Source organism: Ursus americanus, chromosome 12, assembly GCF_024610735.1.
Source record: "Ursus americanus isolate L20-20 chromosome 12, mUrsAme1.1.p, whole genome shotgun sequence".
NCBI classification, from domain to species: Eukaryota; Metazoa; Chordata; class Mammalia; order Carnivora; family Ursidae; genus Ursus; species Ursus americanus.
This window is the reverse complement of record NC_142138.1, coordinates 12094395-12112658: the sequence shown is the minus strand read 5'-3', so window position 1 is coordinate 12112658 and position 18264 is coordinate 12094395. Positions and strand designations below refer to the sequence as shown.

General features: G+C 51.5%; 1 protein-coding gene across 1 annotated transcript in view; it reads left to right on the top strand.

Annotated features, from left to right (window-relative positions):
• The first annotated feature begins 354 nt into the window (after nucleotides 1-354).
• DHCR24 (24-dehydrocholesterol reductase) overlaps nucleotides 355-18264 on the top strand; it is a 28926-nt gene continuing 11016 nt past the window's right edge. The window contains exons 1-5 of the mRNA XM_045802249.2: nucleotides 355-686; nucleotides 4155-4310; nucleotides 11245-11350; nucleotides 12062-12180; nucleotides 14116-14379. Of these exons, the coding sequence (XP_045658205.1) occupies nucleotides 456-686; nucleotides 4155-4310; nucleotides 11245-11350; nucleotides 12062-12180; nucleotides 14116-14379 (876 nt within the window). The 5' untranslated portion in view covers nucleotides 355-455. The remainder of the gene's footprint in view (nucleotides 687-4154; nucleotides 4311-11244; nucleotides 11351-12061; nucleotides 12181-14115; nucleotides 14380-18264) is intronic.

The following is an 18264-nucleotide window of genomic DNA, read 5'->3' as shown; positions in this document are numbered from 1 at the left end:
CCGCATAACGCGACCCTCGAGGAGGCGCCACCTAAGGAGGAGCTGCGGCAGCACCGGGCCCCTTCACGGCGGCCGCCAGCGCCCCTGCAGCCTCCCTCGCCGCAGGGCGCAGTTGACCCCACCAGCGCGCGTATCTCCCAACCACCCCTCCCGGTGCATCCGCGAGAAGAGGGTGGAGCGGCCTGACTCCCGCAGCCAATAAAAGCAGCGGCTTCCTGGTCCGATCCCCGGCGCGGCTCGCCATTGGTCGCCAGCCGGGTCTCGGCCCACCGAACCTTTGCGACCCGAGCCAATCGAGAGGCGGCGAGGCGACCCCCCCCCGCCCCCGACTCCCCGGGAGCGGGCGGCGGGCGGCGCGGGCGCAGGCGGGCGCAGGCGGGCGCGGAGCGGGTGGCGGTGACAGGCGGCGCGAGCCGGCAGCCCCCTCCCCCGCACGGCGCGCTGCCGGCCCCACCATGGAGCCCGCCGTGTCGCTGGCCGTGTGCGCGCTGCTCTTCCTGCTCTGGGTCCGCGTGAAGGGGCTGGAGTTCGTGCTCATCCACCAGCGCTGGGTGTTTGTGTGCCTCTTCCTCCTGCCGCTCTCGCTTATCTTCGACATCTACTACTACGTGCGCGCCTGGGTGGTGTTCAAGCTCAGCAGCGCGCCTCGGCTGCACGGGCAGCGCGTGCGGGACATCCAGAAGCAGGTGAGCGGCGCCGGGCGGCGCGGGAGCGGGTCCGCGGGACTCGGCGGTGTGCGCTGGGAGCTCCGCGCCGGGCTCGAGGTGGCGTGAGGTGCACCGGGAGCCCAGACTTCCCCGAGGAGGCGGCGTTGGAGGGGGATTTGAACTCAAAATGTGGTAGTGGGGGCCTCCCAGGGAGGGAACGGAGTGAGCAAAGGCATTCAGGGGACCAAACGTTGCTCGGTGTTTATGGAGTGTCTACTCTGTGCGGAGCACGTGCGGGTTCCCCAGAGGGATATAAAGGATGACGAGATAGGGGAAGGTGAGCCTTGCACAGGTGGCTGCCTCCGGCCTGAGCGATCTCAGAAACCGAAGGGCTTCTGGGAGGTGGATCTGGTTCTAGAGACTGGGAAGTGGGGGAATTGATAGGAGCGAGGTGTGTCAGGTGCAGGGTAGAGTGTGAGCCAAGGCCCAGAAGGGGAGAAGATTGGAAAGTCCCATCGGAACTAGGTTGGGGCGGGGTCTTGAGTTTAAAGTTTACCCTGTAGCAGCAAGGAGCCTTTGACTTACTTGGAACGGAGGACCACAGTGAGTAGGTAGCCCCGAGCCAGGGTGAAGAGCCTCGCGGCCGTGGGCCCTGCGCTCACTGCTTGAGGAGGCTTCCCCGCGCCCACAGAGCCTGTGCCCTGCTGCTGCTCACAGTGGAGCCTCCTCCGTGCCCAGGGTTGGTGTGGGCATTGGGCCTGGGCATTTTCTTGGCTCCCTCTGCCACTCCTTACGTTGCTCTTCGGAGTGTCGGGTTGCAAAGAGCTGCTGTTTCCCCGCCGCCGCGCTCAGCGCAGGTGTAACAGCCTCCATGTTCTGTGGGCGCAGTGGTGGGTTCTGCAAGCAAGGGTGGGCAGATGCATGCTGAGGGGCACCCCTAGGAGGGATGAGACCTCGGGCTGGTGGCAGGATGCAACATCTGCAACCGCTTTGCCTGAGCTGCCCTGGGTTCGGCCGGTCACAGTCACAGCTCCAGAGCCCTCCTACCCTCCGTCCCCAACTGCACCCTCTTTCCTAACTCTTTCCACGGGTTCAGATACTCCCATTTACTTGTTTATCGTTCCCCCATTCCCCTCCACTCCGAGTGTGAGCTTCTAGAAAGCAGGGACCGTTGTCCAGCTCACCTCTGACCCCTGGGGCCTGGCCCAGAGCAGCCCAGGGACTTTGTACCACATGGCCTCCCAGCCCAAATTCTTGCGGCCCAAATTTTTGCTCGGTTCCCATCAGGATCCAGTCCAACTGGTGGTTCCGGCTTTAAGGCTTCCGCACTCACTTCATGCGGCCCACCCAGCAGCTGGAAGGCAGCACCCACAATCCGTTCCCACACCACCAAATGTGTATGAAGCCCTTGTTTATCTGAACTAAGCCAAAGGTTCTCCCTGGACAGGAAGACGAGGGGCTCGGCCAAACCAGCCCACCGCCCTGGACCTGCCATGTGCCACAGCCCATGCCGCTGATGTCTGTCATTTCTAATCTCACAGCAACCCCAACAGGTCTTATACCTGTTTTGCAGATGGGAAAATTGAGGCTGAAGCGGTAGTCCTGTGTTCAAGGTGATCTAACTAGTAAATGGGGTTGGAACCCAGGTCAGCCTGGTTTTAGAGCCTGAACTCTGACCTTTCTCCTTTCCCATCCCATCCTATTCCACCCAGTAGGTTTGGTTCTGTTGCCTTTCACCTGGCTTGTGATAATAGCCCTCTGACTGGTTGCCCTTCTTTGTGGCCCGCCCCACCTCTCTCTGGCTTGCACATACTCACAAGAGGAACTTTGTAAGGCCTTGCCTCCCAGCTCAGATTCTTGCCCGGTTCCCATCAGGATCCAGTCCAACCGGTGGTTCAGACTTTAAGGCTTCCACGCTCACTTCATGTGGCCCACCCAACAGCTGGAATGCAGCACCCACAATCCGTTTCCCACACCACTGAGTGCCTATGAAGCCCTGGGATCGCAGAGTTAGCTGGGGACCCGATGATCAGGGGATCCCTCCTCTGGTCCCCTCACAGGAATCTCTTCCTCAGTAAGCCTCCTCTGCTCGTACACCTGTATTCACAGGGCACCCTGGCCTCGGATGGTTAGGAAAATTCTCCCCCATGTTGAGGTGTTCGCCCGGTCAGTTTCAACACAGACTTCTCCACGACTCTTGGTTGCAGGTGATAGGAACTCAACTCAGACTGGCCTGAGCAGAGAGGGATTTTGTTGACCTAGGTCCTGAAAAGCCCAGGAATAAAAGTGGCTCAGGTATGACTGGACGCAGGAGCCCCTGTCCCCCTATCTCCAGCTTTCCATCCATCTGCCGTCTGTTGGCTCGACCTTCCTCTGGGTCGACTTCATTCTCAGGGAGGCTGATCTCCCTGTGGAAACCCCAGCAGTTGCATCCAACCAGCTCAGCAATCCCACTAAAAGGAGAGTGCGTCTCCTAGAACTGGCCTTGCGGTCTTGACTTGGACCCTAGGCCCGTCCCTGAACCGGTCACTATGGCCAGAAGGATGGAATCAGACCTTAGTCCTGTGCCCACCTTCGGGGGCAGGAGGAGACTCAACCTCACCTGGACCAAAGGAAGATGGGACTGTTAGAAGCATATGAAGAGAAGACGGGTGGTCAGAGGCCGCAGCAACAGATGTCCATCTCAGCAGGGAGGGAAGACTTCCTCCTGTGTTCCTGATGGGCTTGGCATCTCCCGGGCCATTTGTTCTCTGTGTGTGTGCCGAGTCACTTACAGTAGAGGTTTTGTAAAAGCTCTTCCTTCCATCGGCTTGATGGTCCTTCCCTGCCCCTTCTCTCCCCCTCCGAGCGACGGCATGTGAGTTAACACATGCCCATACTTAGAACGGGGCTTGGCACATAAGCCCAGGAAGTGTTACCTGTTATTCTGTTCTTGACTATTAACACAAGCCCATCTGTCTTTCCAGGCCCGAAGTCGGACAGCCCTGGTCGTGGATCTGGGCTCTGCCCTTCATTGTTGAGGGACCAAGTGATTTTGCTTCTCAGCTTTCTCCCCTGCAAGAGGGGGCTAGCCATGCCCCCCCCCCCCGCCCGGGGTTGTTGTGAGGAGTACATGAGCCAGTGTATAGTGGGTGCCTGGGTGCCTGGCACAGTGGGGGCACGCAGTAGGTGCTAGTCACTCGTAGAGCTGTATCGTTACCGCTACAAAGCCTTCCTTAAGCTGCCCAGGTAGGGCGGGTTACAGAAGCACTTTGCTCCTGGGTTTTCGCTCTTTCTGCTGCTGGTGGCGTGGCAGCACCCCAGCCTTTCCGTCGGCCTCGCCGGCCGAGGAGGTTCCAGAGGGAAAGGGCTGTGTGCCTTCCGGGGCCCGGCAGGTGGCAGGGGCTCTGTAAATGTTTGTTGACACACGAAGGCATCCCTCCAAGCTTCCTCTCCTGAAAGCAGGGCTGCCAGCCGCTCTGGGGACCCTCCGGCGGGGCTAGCTGAGCCTCTGTCCCACGGTTGCAGGTGCGGGAATGGAAGGAGCAGGGGAGCAAGACTTTCATGTGCACGGGACGCCCTGGCTGGCTCACTGTCTCGCTGCGGGTTGGGAAGTACAAGAAGACACACAAAAACATCATGATCAACCTGATGGACATTCTGGAGGTGGACACCAAGAAACAGGTGAGGGGCCCGTTCCCGGGCTCTGGGAGCGGGCGGGGCGCCATCCCTGGTGTGAGTGACTCACAGGGAGACAACTGTAGCCAAGAGGATACCGGTCCTCGCAGAAGGCTCTGCCCTCCCTCAAAACCCCATAGCTTTGGAAGCGATCAGTCAGAGCCCATCCCCCAGGTGGGCACACTGAACTCAGGGATACTCGTTGATTGTCAGCAGTTCCACGGGAAAAAAGGATGGGGAAATCGTGGGCAAAGATGAGAGACAAAATGGGACCTATTTATCCCTTCCCAATAAGGAAGTGTGCTGGTAAAAACAATGGGCTATGGAGGTGGAGGGGAGGGTGGGCCTTCTTCCGGGCTTTCTTTTTTTTTTTAAAAGATTTATTTATTTGACAGAGATAGAGACAGCCAGCGAGAGAGGGAACACAAGCAGGGGGAGTGGGAGAGGAAGAAGCAGGCTCCCAGCGGAGGAGCCTGATGTGGGGCTCGATCCCAGAACGCCGGGATCACGCCCTGAGCCTAAGGCAGACACTTAACCGCTGTGCCACCCAGGCGCCCCTCTTCCGGGCTTTCTGGGGACCCACTTGTTAATAGCCTTACACATGTGCATACTCTTTGGCCTGCTCAGTAATTTTTCTTGAAACCTGGCACAAGAAAAAAGAAATAAGTTTAAATCAAAGACAACACAGAGGGATTGTGTCACTCCTCCCTCCCTCCTCCCTCCCCCTCTCCCTTCTTTCCTCCCTCCCTCCCTCCCTCCCTCCCTCCCTTCCTTCCTTCCTTCCTTCCTTCCTTCCTTCCTTCCTTCCTTCCTTCCTTCCTTCCCATCACAGCTTTATTTCTAATGGAAGACAGCACAACACCCTAATGGTAAGAAGTTATTAGATATGATATAGCCACATGATGGCATTTTGTTGTGAGGCCTTGGCCACATTGCTTAACGTTCCTTTGTCTTACCTTTTTTCCTAAGCAGCGTTATTGACACACACTTGGTATGCAATACTACAGAGGTGTCCAGCGATAATAAATTTTGGCATATGTACGCAACCGTGAAGCCATTACCACCACCAAGACAATGAACATATCCTTTGCTCCCAAAAGTTTCTTTGTGCCCCTTGTTAATCCCTGTTTAGCCCCCTCCCTGTCTCCTTCCACCCCACCCCACCCCCACATTCCTAGGCCAATAATGACCTGCTTTGCATGACTAATTTGTATTTAGAGTTTCGTATCAGTGGGATCAGGCATTATGTACTCTTTTTTATTTTGTCTGGCAACTTGCGCTCAGCATAATTATTTTGAAACTCATCGGTGTTGAAACGTATCAGAAGTCCATTCTGCGTTCCTGATGAGTAGTATTCCATTGTATGCAGAGATCACAGTTTATGCCTTCACTTACTGATGGACGTTTGGGTCGTTTCCAGTTTGGGGTTATGACCAAGAAAGTGGCTAGGAGCCTTTATGTATATTCTTTGTATGGAGATAGCCTTTTCGTTTCTTTTGGGTAAATAACTGGAAGTGGAGTGGCTGGATCATACGAGAGGTGTATGGTTAACTTTTTAAGAAACTGTTAAATTGTTTTCCAAGGTGGCTGTAGCATTTGCATTCCCACAAGTGTTTCAGTGGTTCCAAATCATCGTAGACTTAGTACGGTTGGTCTTCTTAATTTTAGCCATTCTAATAGGCGTGTAGTGGTAGCTCATTGTGGTTTTAACTTCCATTTTCCCAATGACTAATGATGTTGGGCATCTTTTCATGTGCATATTTGCCATTTGTAGATCTTTTTTGGTGAAGTACCTGTTCGGATCTTTTGCTAGATTTTTGTATTGGGTTGTTTGTTTTCTAATTCTATGTCCTAGAAACAAGTCCTTCATCAGATACGCAATTTGCAAATATTTTCTCCCAGTTTTTGACTTCTCTTTTGAAAACCAGAAGTTTTTAATATTGGTGGAGTCCCATATATTAATTTCTTCTTTCATAGATCGTGTTTGTGATTTCTTATTTAAGACGTCTTGCCCTAATCCTGTTTTACCATGGTTTTCTGTTTTACATTTAGGACCATGTCCATTTTGAGTTAATTTTTGCATATAGTATGAAATATGGGTGAAAAAAAAATTTTTTTTGCATGTGGATATCCTATTCTAGTCCCTTTTGTTGAAGAGATACTCTTTTCTCCACTGAATTGCCTCTGTTCCTTTGTTGAAAATCAGTTGTCCATATACATAGTTCTATTTCTGGACTCTTCGGGGCTGTTGATCTGTTTGCGCATCTGTATGCCAATACCATACTGTTTTGATTACTGTAGATTCGTAAGTCCCTAAAAATGAGTTGGAAAGTATTCCTTCCTTTTCATTTTTCTGGAGGAGTTTGTATAAAATTGGTATTATTTCTTTATGCAATAATTAGTAGAATTAACCAGTAAAGCCATCTGGGCCTGGAGTTTTCTTTGTGAGCAAGTTTTTATCTACAAATTAATATTTTTAATAGCCCTGTGGTTCTTTAGTTGTTTCTTCTTGGTGAGCTTTGGCATTTGTGTCTCTAAAGGTATTTTTATTTCAAGTGGTATAATGAATGACATTAGGTTATTCATAATATTCCTACTGTCTTTTGAACACCTGTAACGTCTGTAGTGATGTCACATGTTTCATTCCTGGTGTTGGTCATGTGTGACTGCTCTCTTTTCTTCCTGACCAGTCTGGCTACAGGTTAATCAACTATACTGAAGTTCTCAAAGAAGTAGCTTTCGGTTTCAATGATTTTTCTCTGTTTTTACTTTGTTTTCTATTTCATTGACTTCTGTTTTGATCTTTGTGAATTCCTTTCTTTTACTGATTTGCATTTAATTTTACTCTTCTTGGTCTAGTTTTTTAAGGTGAAAGCTGAGGTCATTGACTTAGACCTTAGGTGTTTAGTGCTATAAATTTCCCCCTAAGCAGTGTTTTAAAACCATCCCACAAATTTGGAATCTTTCCATCTTCCTTCAGTTCAAAATACTTTCTGGCTTCCCTTTTGATAGTGCTTTCACCCACGGGTTATTGAGAAGCCTGTTATTCAGTTTCCAAATATTTGGGAATTTTCCAGAGATCTTTCTATTGCCAATTTCTTTCTTTCTTTTTTTTAAATATTTTATTTATTTATTGGACAGAGATAGAGACAGCCAGTGAGAGAGGGAACACAAGCAGGGGGAGTCGGAGAGGAAGAAGCAGGCTCATATCAGAAGAGCCTGAAATGGGGCTCGATCCCATAACGCTGGGATTACGCCCTGAGCCAAAGGCAGACGCTTAACCGCTGTGCCACCCAGGTGCCCCAGCTATTGCCAATTTCTAATTTAATTCAGTTATTGTTAGAAAACATACTTTATATGATTAGAATGCTTTTCAACTTATTGAGACACTTTATGGCCCAGAAAATGGGCTGTCTTGGTAAGTGTTCCATGTGCATTTTTTTAAAAGGGCATAGTCTGCTGTTTCAGGGTGGTGTGTACTATAGATGTCAATTAGCTCAAGGTGGTTGATAATGTTGTTCAAGTTTTCTATAGTCTTACGAATTTTCTCTCTGTTCTATCAATGATTGAAAGACGTATTGAAATCTCTGCCTGTAATTGTGGATTTATTTCTCTTGTAGCTCCATCAGGTTTTGCTTCATGTGTTTTGAAGGTCCGTTAAGAGGTATATAAATGTTTAGGATTTTTATGTCCTCTTGATGAATCCCTTTACCATTATGAAATGACTGGTTTTATTTCTAGTTCCCTTCTTCGCTCTGAAATCGACTTGATCTGATATTATAAAAAAGCCACCCCAGCTCTCTTTTGACTAGTGATGGCATGGTGTACCTTTATATTTAAAGTCTGTTCCTTGAAGGCAGCATATAGTTAGGTATTGCTTTTTAACACGATCTGACAATCTCTGCCTTTTAATCAAGATGTTAAAACCATTTATGGGGCAGCTGGGTGGCTCAGTCGGTTGAGCATCCAACTCTTGATTTTGGCTCAGGTTGTGATCTCAGGGTCGTGAGACCCAGCCCTGTGTCAGCCTCCACGCTCAGCACAGAGTCTGCTTGAGATTCTCTCCCTCTCCTTCTGCACCCCTCTCCTGTTCACACTCTGTAAAAGAAAAAAAAAAAAAAACCCACACACATTTACATTTAATGTTATTATCAATAAGGTTTGGTTTAAATCTGCCACCTTGTTCTATTTTTTTTTTAAGTAGGCCCCACACCCAGTGGGGAACACAACACGCTGGACCCTGAGATCAAGACCTGAGCAGAGGTCAAGAAGAATCAGATGCTTGGGGCGCCTGGGCAGCTCAGGCGGTTAAGTGTCTGCCTTTGGCTCAGGTCATGATCTCAGGGTCCTGGGATTGAGTCCCTGCTGAACAGGGAGCCTGCTTCTCCCTCTCCCTCTCTCTCTCTCTCTCAATAAATAAATAAAATGAAAGAAAGAAAGAGAGAGAGGAAGAAAGAAAGAAAGAAAGAAAGAAAGAAAGAAAGAAAGAAAGAAAGAAAGAAAGAAAAGGAGAGGAGAAAGGAAAGGAGAGGAGAGGAGAGGAGAGGAGAGGAGAGGAAGAGTTGGATGAGTTGGATGCCTAACCAACTGAGCCACCCAGGCACCCCTGTTCTTTGTTTTCTGTTTGCCCCTTTGTTCTTTGTTCCCTTTTTCTTTTCTTTTCTTTTCTTTTCTTTTCTTTTCTTTTCTTTTCTTTTTTTCTTTTCTTTTCTTTTCTTTTCTTTCTGTCTTTTGGATTACTGAATAATTTTTGAAATCCTACTTTAGTTCTTTGGTTGGCTTATTAGCTGTAACTCTTTGTTTTGTTCTTTTAGCAGTTGTTTTAGGATTTATAGTTTGCATTTCCCTTATCACAGCCTACCTTCAAGTGATCGCATCCTGTGTCATGAATATTTTAAGAACTGTAAGCAATAATATACTTCCGGTTCTTTCCGGAATAGCACCTTTGCTATGAGACCCCTTGCAGTTGTTCCACAGCTGAGCTCACTGATGCCCCATAAATTCTGTAAACATTTTTTCTCTCTCTGTGTCCCGTTTAGGAGAGTCTCAGTTGCTGTGTGCTTGAGTGCACTGCTCTTTGCTCCTGCAAGGTCAATCCCGGCCAGTGTGTCTTTCGTCTCAGATGCTGTTTTCATGTCTGGAAGTTTGATTAAGGATCTTTTTACTATCTTTTTAATGTCTCCACTTGACTTTTTGAATATGGGGAATAGAGTCATAGAATTACTGGTTTATAATGATTATTTTAATGTTCTTGTTTGCTAATTTTAATATCCCTGAAAAAACCTGGACCTATTTTATCAAAGCAGATTGATTGATTTTCCTCCTTGTGAGTCGGATCTTTCTGCCTCCTTGCATACCTGGTAAACTTTGATTGGATTCTAGACATTGTGACTTTGACATTTTTGGGTGCTGGATATTTTTGTATTCTTATAAATCTTCTTGAGCTTTGTTCTGAGACACAGCTATATTACTGGGAAATAGTTTGATCCTGGTGGGTCTTGATTTTTCAGGTGAGGTCAGAGCAGCGTGTCATCTAAGGGTAGTTGATCCCCACCGCTGAGGCAAGATCATACTCTACCCGGGGCGCCTGGGTGGCACAGCGGTTAAGCGTCTGCCTTCAGCTCAGGGCGTGATCCCAGCGTTATGGGATCGAGCCCCACATCAGGCTCCTCCGCTATGAGCCTGCTTCTTCCTCTCCCACTCCCCCTGCTTGTGTTCCCTCTCTCGCTGGCTGTCTCTATCTCTGTTAAATAAATAAATAAAATCTTTAAAAAAAAAAAAAAGATTCCAGTGGTCCATCTGCTAATAATACATTAAAAAAAAAAAAAAAGATCATACTCTACCCATCGCCTTGTGAACCAAGAGGTTTTCCAGTCTGGCTTGTGAGAGCAGATATTCTTTCCTCCCCTGGGTGAGCCCCTGGCCCTGTTCCCTGTTACCCTTTCTGGTGCCACTTTCCCTGGCCTCAGCCTCAGGTAACTTCCTTATGCGTGCACACTGACCAGTACTCTGCTGAGGGCTCGGTGGGCATCCTCTGCAGTCCTTCAGAATCTTCTCTCTGTGCGGTTCTCTCCTCTCCAGTGCTCTGTCCTGCAAACCCTAGTCACCATGGTCTTCTGCGGCACTCAGCACAGAGTCCACTGGGCTCCCCGGCCTTTCCCGTGCCTGCTCTGCCTGACTCCAGGGAATTAGCCTGGGCGTTCACAGAGCCTCCCTCATTTGTTTCCTGTCTCTCAGCGGTCGCTAACTTCATTGCCTGGTGCCGACTATGTTGAAAACTCTTGTTTCGTTTTCACAGTTTCTTGCTTTCGGGCAGCAGGGTAAATGGGGTCCCCGTTGCTCCACCTTGGCTGGAAGTGGAAGTCCACATGTTGGTATATGGATGTGTCCATTAAGAGTTGTGGTTTCTAAGAATATTCCATGGCAAGGGATGATGGTCATAGTGTTAAATTTTAAAAAGCAAAACAGAAAAGTATGCGGACATGCACTTGAACTTGTGTGTGTGTGTGTGTGTGTGTGTGTGTGTTATATTACAACATACAAAATAGCAGTTTAGGCATGGAGGGAAAAAGCCTGGACATAAGGACACCACGGGATTAACACTGACAGCTAGGGTGACATGAAGAAGTAGGATGGATGACTTTTGTCTTCTTCGTATATGCCGTTTCTTGCAAATAAGGGAGTATTTCTAAGATAGTCTGGAAGAGAAATAAACTAAGTATTAAGTGTAAAGATATTTGGAAGGACACGGTCAAACATGAGCAGACCCAGCCCCAGAAACCACATTCACTATAATGAAAGGCAGTGGCATGTTCTAGCAAGAGGCTGCAAGGGGCACGTAGGAATCTTGTGTGATCACGTAGGAAGATCTGGGGTGACACCTTCCTTGTTGTGAGCCTGGCGGCCTCCCGGTGACCCAGGGTCTCTCTTGTGTCAACAGATTGTCCGTGTGGAGCCCTTGGTGACTATGGGTCAGGTGACCGCCCTGCTGACCTCCATTGGCTGGACGCTGCCTGTGTTGCCCGAGCTCGATGACCTCACAGTGGGTGAGGACTGAAGACAGGCCGGGGCTCAGAGCTGAGGCACCGCGGCCCACCTCCTGTCGGTGTGGCGGCCGCTGCTGTTCCATCTGTGACAGAAGTCACTCTCTGCTCGCCCAGCTCCAAAGGCAGGGCGTTGGCTGCCTGCCTTTCCGTCCCTGGAAAAGCTCAGCCTCTCAGGCAGCACCTTCCCCTCCCTGGCGCAAATCTGTATCCCCGTGACGCGCGTCCGCTCCTCCAGTCCTGCCTTGAGGAGGACACAGAATAAGTCTAGTCTGTCTCTCCCTCTGCAGGATTCATGGTCCCCAAAGCCTTTCCTTCTCCAGGAGAAACACCTCCACTTCCTGGAACTGTTCCCACAGGACACAGCTTCCTGCCACCAAGACAACCCCCCGACCCCGTTTAGTTAAGGTCCCTCTTAAGATGAATGCACCCGGGCATCAAGGCTGGGTCTGGCCAGACGTGAGGGTGTGAGTGCACTTGACGGGCTCCCAGTGGTCCCCCTACATCGGGGAAGCCCCTAGGCTCCCGTTCGAGCCCCTCCTTCCCTCTGCTGCCCTCCAGATCCACAGAGATGGGAAATCTCCCCCACGCGGCCAGCCCTATCACACCCCCCTCATGCTGTGAGCAACCCCAGCTCCGTTGAAGTGCCCTTTACCCGATCCCCCCGACCTTGCACCCCATGGCCCTGCCTGGCTAACATGTGTGTCTCCACAGGGGGCTTGATCATGGGCACGGGCATCGAGTCATCGTCCCACAAGTACGGCCTGTTCCAGCACATTTGCACTGCCTACGAGCTGGTCCTGGCCGACGGCAGCTTTGTGCGGTGCACGCCGGTGAGTTCAGAGATGGGGAACAGCCCCACCAGCCTGCCCTGGGCATCGAGGATCCTGGGGTTGGGGAGGTAGGGACTCTGAGGGTGCTTCCTTTCAAACACACCTGGTCAGTCTGGGTCTGTATCTGTAATAATAACAAAATTGATTCGGCCTCTTATATGTGCTCAGGTACTGTTGAAAATGCTTCATCTCTCTCTCTCTATTAAGCCATTTAACCCTTCAGTAACTTTATGAGGCCCTATTATTAGCCACATTGTAGAGATAGGAAATTAAAACACAGAGAGGTTAATAAACCTGCCCCAGGTCCCACAGCTAGGAAATCCCACACAGCTGGGATTCAAACCCAAGTTATCAGGCGCCCAGATCCATGCCCTTAGCCATTTATTATGCCATTCTGCCTCTGTAGGGCAAGTCGGGCCCGAGCCACTGAGCTCTATGCCAGGTGTTGTGAGGTGTAACTAACAGTGGCAAGAGGGGCTGTTTTGGAGAAACAAAGATAATTCTACTGCCCAAAGTGGGATGCGAACATTTAAGGCATGTTACCGTGATGAGTGGGACAAGATTGAAACTTTAAACAAACTCAGATTTCTGAGCATATCTAAGGGGCCCCCGGATGGCAGGGACAAAGTCACTCTTTACAAGAAAATGTTTTAGAGAGCCACCAGGGTTTTTGGCCTCACAGAAGAGAGTCCAGGGCAGGCTTGAGAGCCGTGGCCTTAGACAAGAGAGACCCCTTTCAGGATTCACAGCAATTTGGCACATTTTCCTAAACACTTGCCTGGGCCCTGCCTTCTGACCTGTTCATTCCCAGCAGAGAAAGGAGACTAACATTCGTGAGTGACTTCCCTTCTCTAAGGCCCATTTTCCTCATCTGACAAATGCATTGTCAGGGAGAGAAAGGAGAAGCCATATGTGGAGCTCCTAGCAGAGAGCTGGGTACCTGGCAGACACCTGGTTATCACTGCTGCTATCTGACAGCGTGCTTAGGTGGGGCCCCAGATGGCCCACTTCTGCTGTTCCAGAGACTTCTGCCAGCCTGCTGCGGAGCTTCCCTGCTTCAGTCCCCCACCCCCACCCCCCTGCCCTCCGCCACAGCCATACCAAGGGTGTGCAGCGTGAGCAGAGACCACACAGGACCGTCCTCTTGGTAAAGGGCCAGACAAGGCTGGACTTATTCAAAAGGAGCTTTGTGAGAATCGAAGAACTTGAATTAGAATGGCCAGATGAAAAGTCGGTTGTCTGTCTCTAAGACAAATACCAGAACAAGAAATGGTAAGGTTAAAAGCAGATTGTGGAACCAGATGAGGTCTTGCAGGAAAAATGCTGGGTTGGGAGTTAGGCAACCTTGCCTGAGCCCTGGCCTCTCTGTGCTGACTTGTGGGATGCCTGGGGGGAGCCATGTCACCTGTTAGAGCCTCACTTTCCTTCCCTGTTCACGTGGAAATGTTAGTGGTCTCCCTGAGCTTCAGGGGGGATTCCACTAAGAGACTGAAAAAGGCTTGTAAGTCTTAGTAATGGCCCATTTTAATGTCCCCTGCCGACCCTGACCCTCAGGAAGCTCTTTTTTTTAGCCTGGCCTGGGACCCTTTGCCCTTTACGCTCCGTTTTGGCTCTTTGGGCAGTGCTGGTCCTGGCCTCTTCCTGGGTAGCCTATGGTCCGGGGGCTGCAGGGGGGTAGAGGAGAGGGGCTGCGCTTTCTGTGAGCATCCCTGGTACAGGGGGCAGTAGAGGTTCACAGGTCATGCTGAAGCTGCAGAGGGAATACAGGCCCAGAAAGTCCTGTTTCTGAAGTTCCTTGTTAGGGTTTACACGACAAGATGGCGACAGAGCAGGAAGTAAGCTGAGACCCTGGGTTCTCTGCACCCCTGTTAACTGTGTGCCACACGGCGGGGTCCGGGAAGCAGGCTCTCAGCATGTATTGACTCTGCCTCATAGTCGGAAAACTCGGACCTGTTCTATGCTGTGCCGTGGTCCTGTGGGACCCTGGGCTTCCTGGTGGCCGCCGAGATCCGCATCATCCCCGCCAAGAAGTACGTCAAGCTGCGGTTTGAGCCAGTGCGGGGCCTGGAGGCTATCTGCGAAAAGTTCACCCGTGAGTCCCAGCGGCCGGAGAACCACTTCGTGGAAGGGCTGCTCTACTCCCTGGATGAGGCCGTCATCATGACGGGGGTCATGACAGACGAGGCAGAGCCCGGCAAGGTAGGCCAGGGCGTCAGCGGCCAAGGGCCAAGGCCTGGGGAGGAGGAAGGCCCGGGGGGGCTGGGGCTGAGCCTGTGCCCCCACCCTGACCCTGCCTGGTGGCCATATTCTTTGAGGCCTCTGTCAGCCCACCTGGGGGTGGGGCCCAGCATCTGCAGTCAGAGCTGTCTTAGACGGGGACGGAAGCCTCCGTTGACTCTGCCCTGAACACCTGGCAGACGCGTGTGTGCCCCTGGATCGGTGTAAGCTTTGATCCTTGCAGCAACCCCATTTTCTAGATTAGGGAACTGAGGCTCTAAGAGGTCTGGTAAACTTCCACGAGATGACGAACCAAGATTTGCATCATGGATCTGATGCCTCAGAATCTAGACGGATATTCCTTTGATGTATGTAATTTTCAAAAGCAGCTCTTTCTCTCGTGTGAAAGGATCTGTGTGTATGAGAGTTGGAGAGTATAGATGAGTAAAAGAAAAGAAAATTCTACCGATAAACATGACCCAAAGCCAGCTCTTGCTAACCGTTTGGCATATTTATTTCCTCTTTTTTCAGTGCATACAGGAAAGTGTTTAAATTATAGAAGTAGCGTCACAATGTTGAAATACATAAAGGAAAAGTTAAAGGGGGCTCTGCCTCCAGCCTCACGCCCGGCGTAGCCGCTCACCTCGCGGTGCATTCTTCAGGGTGTGTGCGCATGCGCGCGGGCACACCCTTCTGTCCCCCCACGGTGTCTCGTGGCAGTGTGCAAGTAGCTGGCCTAACCCAGTGCTTCCTGACGAGCAGTCATCTTGCTCCAGATGTCTTGCTCTTGCAAATGAGATTGCGTTGAAGATTCTCTGACATCCACCCTTGGCCTCTTGGACAAGCACTTCTGTAGGATTGAGTCCAAAAATTGGAATTCCTGTCTTAGGATTGGAGCACATTACGTACTGACAGCCACCGCCAAACAGCCCTTCAGAAGGGGGGTGCGCCTGCCCGCATCCAGCGTCGGTGTGTGAGAATGCCTTTCTCCAGCACTCTTGCCAACGCCGGATACGATCACTCCTTCATTTTTGCCAATCTGATAGGGTTAAAAATAGCATCTCGTTTTCTTTTGCGGCTCTCGGGTCACCTTTGGGGTTTGAACATCTCTTTGTACGCTTTTTTCCGTTTGTTTGTCTTTGGCCGGGACCATCTGTTCAAATTTGCGTTTTCTGGTTGAGTGTGATATGCGTTCCCCCACGTGGTTACGTGGCCTTCAAAATTGTCAGTTAGTGACAGCAGGGCACTGTGTTGAGCGAATGCCCTGTCATCTCCTAAAGCATGGCCTCATAGTTGGAAATACAGGTTGCTTCCAGTCTTTCCTTCTTTTCTTTAGAGAGAGAGAGCACGCAAGTGGCAAGGGAGGGGCAGAGGGAGTGGGAGACGGAGAATCTTAAGCAGGCTCCATGCCCCACGCAGAGCCCAACGCAGGGCTTGATCTCACCACCCCGGGATCATGACCCGAACCAAAACCAGAGTCGACGCTTAACCTACTGAGCCACCCAGGCGCCCCAGTCTTTCCTTATTTTAAGGAAGGTAGCCGTGAGCATCTTTTGTCTGTAATTGGAATAATATCGTAAGGTACATCAAAGGATAGGTACTCTTAAGGCTCTCGATCTATACTTGTATACTTAAAACCTCTTAAAATTGTAAAGGGCTTGAAGATCATCTGGTACAATTCCCTCTCTAGATAAGGAAACAAGGCCAGGAGGGGGAAGAGACTTCTGTGAGCACTCCTCGCCAACACGGGGGAGATGGAAGCTCAGGGCGTACTCCTAGCTCAGTGTTAGTTCCCCTGCATATCGGCTTCTCTAACCCAGCCGCAATCACAGACTCTGACCGAGGACCCCTCCTGGTGGGACACTATGGTGGGTGCCGGAACATGGGGATCCTGGAGCAGAAGCGGGAACACTGGACGCGGACACGGAGCCAATGTGCCGTGTCGCTCCCCAGGCCCCGGCTCTGCCTAACCCGGGCTGAGGCCCCGTCAGTGTGGGTCACCTAGCACCTGGTCACCCAGCGACGACATCTAGTGCAGATGTTTTCTACCTTCTCCCAGCATTCCCTTAGAGGGGTGTCCCAGTGTGTGTGCACCTTCTCCCAGCATTCCCTAAGAGGCTGACGGAGGGGCCGGCATCATGGCCGTGCTCACCCGGCACTCTCCTGGCCCTTCTGGTACCTGTTCGCTGTGTTAGATGCTACCTAAGGTTGTAATTGGGCAGCAGGGTTTGTATAACTTTTAAAATGTGGGAGCGCTGTAACCAATTCCCTTACCGTCCTAGAAGACCAAGGGCTTACTCCGAGGTTCGCCTGGTGTCAGTGGGAGAGGGGCCGGGCCCCCAGGCTGTCGAGTTTTAGAAAGTGTCCCAACAAGCGAGACCCCGACGCCCACCGGGAACAGGGCTGGGGGCGGAGAGTGGCAGATGCCATGAGACATATGGATATTTCATTTGAGGCACGTTTCTTCCGAACACCCCTGTTGGGCGGGCTGCTCTGGAATTTGACCCAGTGCTGGGATGGGCCCTCTGCAGGCCCAGAAGAGCCCCTGGGGGGAGGCAGCCCACCCCGATTTACAGGAGAGGCCCGGAGCTGGAGACTGGCGTGCTCTCTGAGCACTCGGGCTGGAACGGAAGCACACGTGGCCGTCTGGCTGCTGCAGCGGACCTGTACCCTGGGAGAGATGCGCAATCTGGGTTCTTAACATCTCCCGGGCTTGTCTGGCACGAAGGTTCCTCCTGAGTCGAGGAGCACAGGCAGCGCCCGAACCCGGGTATGCCCCAGTCTCGATTCCATCGTGCAGCTGTGCCGCTGCCAGGTGTGAGGCCAGGCCGCACCTGGGGTCGAGCAGGTTGCTCTGCTCCTGTTGGGTTTCACTGTCCCCTGTCCCAGCAGGCAGCGGCCAGCACACAGTGTGCTTTGTCCTGCCACGCTAGCCACGTTAAAACGGACTTGCACAAACAGGCTCTTTAGCCCAGCTTCTTGCCGGCATAGTGGCCTGTTGCACAACAGGACACCCAGATGCGCTGCAGTGTTGCTGCCGGAGATGGGGACCAAAAGGCTCCCGGGGGAGGGGCTGGCAAGGGGCTGGGGGGCAGAGGACAGCAAGAGGGCTGGGAACCGACCGCTGTGCCCTGTGGGCAGGCGCCATACCAGGCACTTTCCTCGTTGCCTCTTCTGGTCTCCGCAGCCACCCCAGGGTGGGTAATAGCTCCATTTTGCCAGTTCAAGGCTCAGAGTGACCTGCCCAGGGCCAGCCCCAGGTATTCAAAGTAGGACAGGTGAATCCGCAAACAGTGCACAGGACGATCCCATTTTTGTAAATCCATGTGTGTGCACAGAGAAGAAAACCTAATGAGTACACATCGGTGTTAGTTACTTCTGGAGGCTGAGGCTGCAAGCTGTCTCTCTGGCCAAGTAGCCGATTTCTGCAGTGTTCAAACTTCCCACAAGGCCTTTACTTTGCTTTTAGAATCAGGAGAAAATAGTGATAGATTTTTTTTTTTTTTTAAATAATGTTCCCATTCCAGGGCACACCATTCAAGTTCCCCGCTGCCCAGCCCTGGCCTCGTTGTGCCACGTGGAATAGGCTTGCGTCCTTGCCCTGCCCTTGCCAGCCCTGTGGCCTCGGGCGCTCTGTTCAACCTTGACGGTTCTGTCCTGTCCTCATCAGGGAGACAAGGACAGCTCCGCCTTGCAAGGTTAGGGAGGGGATACAGAGCACGCACGTGAACAGTGCCCGGAGCTTGTTGTGGTTAGTGTCTCCACGAGCCGCCCTGGGACTGCTCAGCTTGCCTCTGCTCCCGCTTTCACCTCCCCATGGTTCCCGGCAATATTCTGCCTCTGCTGTGTGGCCCCTGCTTTCTGCTC